Source organism: Stegastes partitus, unplaced genomic scaffold (assembly GCF_000690725.1).
Source record: "Stegastes partitus isolate 25-593 unplaced genomic scaffold, Stegastes_partitus-1.0.2 Scaffold341, whole genome shotgun sequence".
NCBI lineage: Eukaryota > Metazoa > Chordata > Actinopteri > Pomacentridae > Stegastes > Stegastes partitus.
The window spans coordinates 408451-418625 of NW_007578072.1; the positions used below are offsets into that span (position 1 = coordinate 408451).

Here is a 10175-nt window from a genome sequence, read left to right on the forward strand (position 1 = left end):
AAACATGTGCCTTCACAGAATTTGGGAACTTACTTCACCCACTGTAACAAATTCTGAACTTTCCAACAGACGTCTCGTGAGTCTTATCCGCCATCTCGGCCGAAAAATAAAGAATGGGTACTTTTACATCAAAGGCTTCCATCCACACACGGGGAGATGAACAATTACCTCCCCTCTGCAGGCAAAATCACTTAACACTTGATGAATACTCCGCATCATTTTCACTTGATCTCCAGCTGGAAACCTGCTGCTCACACTACACGCACCGCAGTTCACACCTCACGGAAAGTAAATGCACATCATTAGCTTGCAGGTAATAACTTTGCACAGATAAATTGCCTGCAACGTGTGGAAACCGCGGTGAGTTGTTGCACTCATGTGTCACTATGTACTTTTCAACTTTTGCTAAAACTCTCAGCCTTCAGCTCCCATAGATCCTCGGCTACTTTATGGGGCGTCATCCATCCACGCATTCTGTAGTGTGGCTGTAGGGAATTATCTGACACTTACATGTTAGCCATTACTGTCAAAGGGGCAGAAAACAGATGTTTTACTATGTTGGTATGATATATTATCTGTTGCACAGCTTTGTGAATACGGTTTATTCCTTTGCACCTCTATTAACCAGTAGGTGGCAGTGCTACAGTGCATTTACAGTAGCCTCGCTATTAATGTCTATAGTCACACTGCACTAAACGCTGCCTATTACACGCTACATTACACATTAGCACCTACTGTATCAATGTTACACAGCCTCCCATTGAAAATGTCATTTTTCAGGCTTTGGGAGCACAGTGATGTATGAGTTGAAGGCGAGTGTGATTTACATTGATGAAGCTCAGGAAAAATTGTGCTTTGTGCCGTTTCAGACGAGCGTTCCTTTGAAGGCCTTCTTCCCACAGTCACCTCCGAGTCTGCTGGTCCCCCTCTCGACTGTGCCGTCAGGTCAGTGCGAAGACGTGCTGCGTGTGCATTTTTGCATTCGCTCCACTACAATGCACAAAAGCCTATGCTGTGAGCGAGAGCGCGTTCGGGTATTCTTTAACACTGTGTAAACAGTTTCGCTGCTGCTGAATGAATGAGCTCTTGTTCTCGTCTGATCGATAATAGTTAATAACTGTATTAAGCTGACATCATGCGGGGAGGAAGTGAAGCTTATGTGCTGTCAAAATAAGCAATGTGTCATCGCTTACATGAAATCTATACAGAGGTTGAATGAGTGTTTGGTTTTTGTAAAAGCTGCTTTTGTTTTCAGTCAGTGAAACCATTGGTCATCTTAAGAGGCCGTTTTTATTTAGTCTACTTAATAAGAATCTGTGATATCAATACTGAATATGTAATTAGCAGTGTTTATGTATGGGAATCTTTACTTTTAAAGTGATGCACAGTAGGTGAGTGCAGGAGCACAGTGGAGTGTTGCTTATCAGCGTGTGCCCAGACTGGCCTGTAGGCAGGAATGATTTACATGAATGGAGCCATTTAGGGACACGTTGGAGCCAAGCCAGGACTCCGAGTTAATTATTACTGCGTGAGTGTGAGTGTGTGTGCATGTGTGCGGTGAAGGGCAATTTTTCACCGGGGACTGAATGGAAATGGTACTGTGAAAAAGTAGAAGATTTGAGGTTTTATCACAGTTTGTGCCCCCTCCCCCCCACCTCCGAAGGCGCCATAAATTAAAATTTAGCATTGCATTGTTAAAACATCGCCAGGAGGAAAGACCTGGATCCAGATGTCAAGCATTTGAAACATTTCGCGAAAGTTTGTCCGTCAACCTGAGGTGTCGGTTACGTGCAAAATTTGGCTTGTGGTGGGAAAGTTATTTTCCAGAATGTGGCCTGTGACAAACACCGCTCTGGCCATAAAAGCAGTTAAACGTAATTGCTGGAAAACAGGAGACAGTAATTGCAGTTGATCCAGTTCTTTTTGGAAAATGCATTTCCCTGATATTTCAAAGAAGTCCTCTATATAAGATATTTCACACGACTTATGATGCACTGTGTACGTCAGTTACTTTCTGCTTGTGATTTGAAAGAATTCTGCTGCTAAATGTAAGAACAAACCATTTCAATGTCTTTCTTGCCACTAGTTAGATGAGAAAATCAAAACTGCTCTCACATCTGTACAGCAAATCTGAAGTCACAGTCAGCAGCTGGCTAAGCTTAGATTAGTATAAAGACCAGGGAACATGAGGAAACAAGTAGCTGTAGTCTATCCAAAGGTAGAAAAATCCACCTAGCAGCACCTCTAAATCTCCCCTGATTAACATGTTGTATCGCCTTTGTTTAGTACGCGCAAAAGCCAAGGGATAAAATAAAGCCCAAACAAGCTCGCGCTCGCCGGCTCCTGTGTGAATATTTGCTTGTTTTCTTAGTCTTCAATGAGAGCAGAGAACAAAGCGACGCCGAGATGCCACCTTACACTCTGGGAAACTTTAATATTCGATAAACCAAACGATCAGCTAATCTAGAAAATAACAGGCAAATTATTTCAATCATGAAAATAATTGCAGCTCTTGTGTAAATATTAAATCTGTGGTGTTACACGCTTGAGCTACGTTTTGAATCAAAGCTAGTTGTTGCTCCGTTTTTGCCACACACCATGACACTGGTGTCAGTTATCTAACTCTGGGAAAGGTAGGGAATAAATGTACTTCTTCTAATCTTGAACTTTAATTTTGACAGCTGGCATATATGTAGAAAAAATAAAAAAGTGCATATTCGTGCTACGAGTAATCATTATGTAGGTATATCTGAATCTCTTCCTGCAGAGATGCCGCAGGAGTCTTGGAGAAACCACCTGAACTGGCTCAGCGGCTCATTACAGAGACTGACAGAGGAGGAAGAGGAGGGAGACGGCAGAAGCACCAGGTTAGAGCGAGAAAAGGCTCTCCGAGAGAACGTGTTAATGTGCGCGTCTGATTCCACCACCCTCCTGCGTGCCTGTGTGCTGTTCTTATTTCCATTAGTTGCTGTTGAGGGGGTGGTTACTCAGATATTTTTCCCTTGCATCACAGCAGAGAGAGGTCCTGGAGCACTGCGTGGCTCCTCCAAGCATTCATTAGAGGCTATTAACTTGGGAAAGAAAAGAATTGTGGAGAAAAAAAACAAGAAGTGTTGGAAAGCCCAGTAAGAGTGAGAAGCGGGCAGAAAGTAGATGATGCCATTTTCATATGAAATAGAGAAAAGCAGGGAAGTCAGCAGCCTTAATTGAGGCAGATTTAGAGAAGAGGTAAATGGGAGATGAAAAGCAGTCAAGACGGTTGACTCGATACCCTCCAGCTGCGGGTTTTTTAACGGGGCCCATTATCCTCCACCGCTCCATGCAAAATTCCCAAAACACAGCTCCGGGCCAGCGGTGGGAAAGTTGTGTTGCTCCGAGCAAAGTTGCAGCTGCCAGAGCCCTGCAGACTGCTGTTTGTATTTTGAAGCCGGGAGGAATGAGGTGAGATGAGGAGGAGAGGTCTAAATGATAGTATTAGGGGAGAGAGATCCTTGTTGCTCTTCTAGCTTCAAGTTGCAGTAGCTGTGCTCACTCTGTCGCAGCAATCTCACTTTATCCCGTGATCCTGCTTTCTCTTTTACAATTCAACAGTAATTCATGACACTCGTGTCTTGCTCTTTCTTTTCTTTTATGGCTGCAACTCTACAAATACAGAAAAACGCCCGTCACAGTTCCCCACTCCAAGCTTGAATTGTACATCAATCCGAGATCAAGAGATGTTCCGTTCTCTATCACATGAGATACGACAAAGAGTGAAATCTTTCTGTGCTGCTGCCACCTCGTATTTGTTTCTGTCAGGATTGTGTTCTGCTGTGTTAAAGCTTTTTCTACAACTTGAACTTGACGAAATTCTAATATGGAAAACTGAAGCTCGTCTAGATTTTTGGGGAATTTTAGAGCTTGAGGTGTCATTGATGCTCGTGCTAATCACCGCTGTTTCATTGTTTGTTTTTAATTTGATGAAATATCCTCCGTGTGATGTCACAATAATGAAATCCAGTAGAATTCTGAGTCAGTCTCTCTTTAATCATCCGTTGTTCCTGTCAGTGGGGGTGGGACTAATATTACTGGCAGCCTCTCAGATGTGCTTCATTAGCAAAGCTTGTATGATGGAAACGACCCCAGACAGCGTGTTATCACAAATGAAATCAAGATTGTTTTAGTTTAACTTAGCTGTACATCTATGAAACAGAAACCAATCGTGTAGGTTTGTCAAAATGCTTCCAAAGATGTCTACCGTACTTTTGTTTATGGCCTGTTTTAAGTGGTTGGACATCAGCTGGTGTATAGAAACTGTTGGGCAGTTATCAGTAGTATTTTCAGCAGTAGTTTGGAATATTTAGACAGAGAAAGTTGGAAATGTTCACATATGGTTTGGAAAATCCAAGACCAGGATGGTTTAAGCGCCAGGCTAATAAAGAACTAAATCAAACCACTCAAATCATCGTGGTTTATGGATATTAAAACCTGTTTACAGCACTACTCGTGTCACAGGCTTCCAGCTCTTTGTTTGTAACCCACCATTACAAACTTCTGCCAACAACAATCTTACGAGGTCAACTCGCTTGGTTCTAAGCCACAATCACAGCCGCAAGTTTTTGTCACATAGTAGTTTAGCTTTGTTTAGTTTAGTGGATAAGAATTAAACTGCTAAACAAAGAAGTATAAAGTCTCCTGAAGTTTGTTCCACTGAAAGAGTCCCTCTAAAGTCACTGATTAAACCTCCTCAGACTTAAATATTTAGAAGTTTTCTCCATGCCACCCCACTACTACTACTACCACCACTCGCTGCAGCTCAAGCACACCAGCTCAGCCATGGCGTTGAGCGCTTATTTCGCTCATCGTGTGACTATATTTCTCTTAGGTAATTGATGATTTTTGGTGTCCCATTCTTTTTAAACTGCAGCACATGCTGATGCGTTTCGGTCCTCTGCTGTGCTGCAGTGTGATCCGTCGATGCACTTCCACTGCAGTAGCACAGAAAACCCTCAGATCCAAAGATATTGAGCAGGAACCAAGTGTTGAGGCATCTCTGTACCTGTTGTGTTGAGTGTTGTTGTATCTCTCTGTCCTCTAGGAGGCACTGCGCGGTGTTTGAGGCCTGGTTCCTGCTGGTTCGGTGCGCCCACTGGGTGCAGGTGGCCGTCCAGCTGCTGGTCACATCGCAGCCTGAGGACTGTGGTCCCCTTCTGTGGCTGCTGACCTTCTACCATCACCCCACCAACAGGTGGCACCACAGAGCTGTACAGCTGGTGAGATCATTGTCGAAGAATAAATAATTTACGGTTTTTCCAGTTTTTTCTTAGCCATGCTGTGACCATGTCGGTCTACCACTTTGAGTCTGAATGACATATTACAGGAAGTATTGCATGGATTACTATAAAATATGGTGCAGCATCTACGTTTCCCACACGATGAGTAAAAATAACTTCCACCATCATCCAGTACTTTGGTTTCTAAACAAATATAAAAGTATTAACAGTCCCATCAGTTGTATTTCGCATTTCATGCTAGTAATAATGTTACCTTGCTGATACACTAAACTAAGAAGACCAGCAGGGACCATGGTGAGATATACTTCTGCCCAATCACAGCCTCACAGCGGCGACCTGGACTGAGTCTTGTAATGTTAGAACCATGTTTAATTATTGCTCCTGCATTATCAACACCGCTGGAGCTAAATGTAAAGCAAAACGCTGTCCTGGAGTCCTCAGGTTTGTCTGCTCTGACAAGAGAAGAACCTGGTTTGGATGAAATCTCAGTCAGTCTGTCTTTAGAATGTGCAGCATCGTAACTCAGCAGCGGAGCGATGTGGATGGTCTGTTATGTGCTCCAGGCAGGTGTGTTGTCATTAAAAGCCATAGAACCAATACAGAAAAAGAAGAATAGCGCATTAAAGAATAAATTATGGATGGCCCCTATCTGAGAGGGAGCGAGTGAGACAGTGGTGAGGAGAGAGGGATATAGATGAGGGAGAGGAGCTGGGTGAAAAGGGTGATGTAGTATTGATTTCTCAGCGAGCGTCTGGCCAGCTGGCCTGAGTTTCGTCTCTCTGTCTCCGGCTTGTCCGCCTCCTCTCATAACCCTGGGAGACTTGCTCTTGTCACCGCCATCTCCGCCATTACAAATATGTGTTCACCCTGCATTAGGTTGTCTTCCTCTTTCATTTGTGAATTACTGGTTTATTGATCTTTATTTGCATGACAAAAGCAATGCCTCGTTTGTTGAATCGTTTCCGTGCTCTGTTGGTTTCCAGGTACGGGCCAGAGAAGCCTGGGAACACTTACACTCGCTGTCCTCAGCTCGTCCTCGTCCCCGTGAGCGCCTGCAGGCGTTGGTCACCCTGCTGTCATCACAACCTCAGCCGCCATCGCTGGCTCCGTCACTGACCCTCAGCCTCTTAGTTCATTTTGCTGTTTTCTGCCAGCTACCACTGAGTGCCTCAGCAGAGGATTTACAGACGGTGAGTCTGTTTTTTTCCCCTTAAAATCTGTTTTCAAACATTTTCAAACGCGTCCCGTGCTTAAACAGTCATACCCACGATGAGTCACTGCACATTTTGTTCTGCTTCAGAATAATTTATAAATACTTCTGACTGGAAGTTCCTTCTTGACCTTGGAGACAGTTTTGACAAAAACATCTCATCACAAGGTCCATTTTATAGAGTATCACACAATCTTCCACAGTGTGCGACTGCAGATGGTTAAATTTCCTTTCCTCCTTTCACACGCTGTATCTGGGCTTAAATTTGAGATGGAAAATGGACTGCACTTACACGGTGCTTCTCTAACAGCAGGAACAGCTTCACAGCTGACCTTTCATTCACATGTAGACATGTGGACAGAAGGAAACCAAGACTCAACTGCTGACCTGAACACCTGAGCCACAGACACAGCAACAAAACACCTAAATGGATCTTGATCTTGACAGAAGTGTTTCACTCCCGGGTCAACTCAGGAGAAACATGTTTTATATAAAGTGTGTGATGTACATGAAAGGTTCCATTAAGGTGAAAGCAACCAGTGTAGTGTTTCTGCTTTTAATATGCAGAGCCTGAATAAATGTAACGTGTGATGCAGAGCAGTATGCATACATCATATGATTGTGTTGTGTTTGGGTGGTTCATGACATAAAAAACAAACTGTCTTCTACATTGAGTTGCACAGACTTTGTTCTTCTGGTGTGCTGTTGAATTTTCTATCATAATACATCCCACATAATAACTCCATTTTCTTTTTGAGAAAATGTGAGCAGCAGCGCTTCGCCTTTCCTTTTAAAGCTTTTGGCCCTGTCACAGGCAATGACTTTTTGTCTTTGTGTGTGTGTGTGTGTGTGTCGGTCCAGGTGGTGCATCATTCTGGTCTGCTTGATGAAGCAGCATGTGTTCTCAGCTCACTGGAGCTCAGACTAAGTGAAGGAAGCTGCTTATCAAACGACAGAGTTCATCTCAGGATCAAGGAGCTTCAAAACACAATAACACATATGCATTAGGCATGAAGCCATGCTGTGAAGCGAGCAGAGCGCGCACACACACACACGCTCGCTCACTCACTCACTCTGAAACAGGTGAGAGCTCAACACACACACACACACACACACACACACACACACAGAGTAACGCAGCAGTGGGTTCATCTTCGCATTGGGGTTTTTCCAAAGCACGTTTGCAGAATGACAAATTGCCACGCTCTTGTGTAGATATGCTGCTGTACAATGACAGGAGTGTGTCAAAACAACACAGCGAGGACAGATTATGTGGCGAGGCTACAATTATACGTACACACACACACACACACACAAACACATAACACAACTGCAAGGCCCACAAGGACACTTGAGCAGTGACAGATCACACAGCAAAGAAGCAGCAGCTCGTACAACGTGTCAGAGTCCTCCCACTCATGTAATTGCCTCACAATATAAATCCTTCACGCTACACATGCTGACGTAGGTTCGAAGGAAAGGAAAACCAAATGCCGGTCGTCTTTGAAAATTACTGTTTGTGCTACAATATCCTGGTATGAAAAGCATACAGCACTGGGACGGTGCTGAGTAAATGATAAAATGCTCATAAGTGCTGTCACTTTATTCTGTGTGTAGAGCTTCTTGTGTTTCATTGTTTGTAAAGATGGAGAATGACTGTCCTTTTGTATTTGGTTTATAATTGTAAGAACACATCATTTATGGAACTGGTTGACTCCCACTGGACCTGGTCAACAAATGCATGTATGTATGTTTACATTTTTGTGAATTAAAAACTATTTTTGACATCATTCATGTTGTCACTGTTCTTTTTTTTTTTCTTTTATCATGAATTTGTTTTGTAGTCTTTAAACATCTGGGTGAACCGTTGGAGTGATCACTGGATTGATTGATGTAGATCTCAGTTTAGTGATTTAACTAAATGGGAGGTGATTTTTATGTATTACAATAGATTCTGGATGTTGGGTGTTACCACTGTGGAATATTCTTATAGATTGATAGAGTCCATGTTGGACACAAGATATTCAATGTCAGTGGAAAAAAAACATCTGTATAGTTAAAAAGATGTTGTTTTTTAGATTAGCAAAGGCTGCAGGCAAACAGCTGACTTCTTAGAGAGAAAATGAAAGTGTAGCATCGCAGATTTGTACGCTGTGGAAATCTAACCTCCTTTTGTCAACAAACAAATGTACCTGGATTTATTTATTTTTTAATATGAAAGTATTGTGCAACCAGTGTTTAATTCATACGACCATCTGGTTTTGGTATATTTAAAAAAATCTGTATAACTGACTTGGGCTGCAAGGTGCTCGGTGGTTAGCACTGTTGCCACACAGCAAGAAGGTCGGCGAGGACACCCGGGATCTTTCTGTGTGGAGTTTGCATGTTCTCCCCGTGCAGCGTGGGTTCTCTCCGGGTTCTCCGGCTTCCTCCCACACAGTCCAAAAACATGTTGAGGTTAATTGGTGATTCTAAATTGTCAGTAGGTGTGAATGTGAGTGTGCTTGGTTGTCTGTCTCTAAGTGTAGCCCTGTGATAGACTGGTGACCTGTCCAGGGTGTCCCCTGCCTTCACCCTGAGTCAGCTGGGATAGACTCCAGCCCCCCACGACCCTAGTGAGGATTAAGGGGTATATATGGATGGATGGATGTATAACTGACAAGAGCTACACAGCACTTCAGTGATGGAACATGCTCAAAGAAAAGCCATATATGTATGTTTAAAAAAAACTTTTTATTGTCACATGAACAAATCAAATATTTTCCCTAAAAAACAAAAAAGAAAAGATTTGCTTTTAGCATTTGCCTGCACAGCAGACAGTCATTCACACATATAGAAATGCCCTGAGAGTTCTACCCTTTCCAGTTTCATTACAGGCCAGATTTGTGGAGGAACATCACTCATGTATCTCCAGTCTAAACTCTTCACAACCAGATCGTGACTTCAGACTAAACATACATGAACTCATGCTTACACACACCTACACAAACAGGCTCTAACTTAAACACAGCGGCTCGGGTTCTTAAACACGGCTGGAGGTGCGGCCTTGATCCATGAATTACCTCTTTTCACATTTCTCATTACCTGTCGTTTATGTTCTCTGTCTTACTGCAGCAACAATGTAGTCAACGGCATTATCTCACTGTGAACAGCTTGTCTAGTCAGTGGCTCACACGCACCAGCTATTGCTTTAGACTCCAATGAACAGAACTGCTGCGCTCTAAACCTCGCCAGTTGGCCTTGGCCGTAGAGCAGCCTTCTGGTGTTCACACCGCTGAGCGATTCTGCAGCGTCCCGGAGAAAGAGGAGGTGAGCGCCGGACCCTCGTACGCCCCTCGGTGCCAAACTCCTGTCAGCTCTGTCCGCGGTCGGCAACCTGGAACAGAATGAAGAATATGTACAGATTGGAGCATTACCCAACATTTGGTAGGTGTTTACAATCCTTTAGCTGCTGGTGTCTACCTGGTGCGAAAACAAACCCGAGACTGTGTGTTTTAGTGGAAGCAAATAATGCGATGCAGGTGTGTTGTGTGGACGAAGACGCAGAACCAGACTGGTACTGGGTTTCTGAGATGAATACTGATATTTGAGAGTCAAAAACTTTAAAAGTTAAATCCGTTAGCAGCACCTTCTGGTGGACAAACTATGCAATGCAGACATCGTATTGCAAAGAAATCAAATTAAATTAAAGC

The 10175-nt window shown here is 43.4% G+C and overlaps 2 protein-coding genes across 2 annotated transcripts in view; one reads left to right on the forward strand and one right to left on the reverse strand.

Moving 5' to 3' along the window:
- Positions 1-8273, forward strand: part of fancc (FA complementation group C) — a 31858-nt gene extending 23585 nt beyond the window's left edge. Inside the window, exons 11-15 of the mRNA XM_008284051.1 lie at positions 870-945; positions 2768-2867; positions 5078-5252; positions 6257-6463; positions 7345-8273. Coding sequence (XP_008282273.1) covers positions 870-945; positions 2768-2867; positions 5078-5252; positions 6257-6463; positions 7345-7491 — 705 coding nt within the window. The 3' untranslated portion in view covers positions 7492-8273. The remainder of the gene's footprint in view (positions 1-869; positions 946-2767; positions 2868-5077; positions 5253-6256; positions 6464-7344) is intronic.
- A 924-nt stretch (positions 8274-9197) lies between these two features.
- aopep (aminopeptidase O (putative)) overlaps positions 9198-10175 on the reverse strand; it is a 75019-nt gene continuing 74041 nt past the window's right edge. Inside the window, exon 17 of the mRNA XM_008284052.1 lies at positions 9198-9859. The gene's annotated coding sequence lies outside the window, so the exon portion shown is untranslated. The remainder of the gene's footprint in view (positions 9860-10175) is intronic.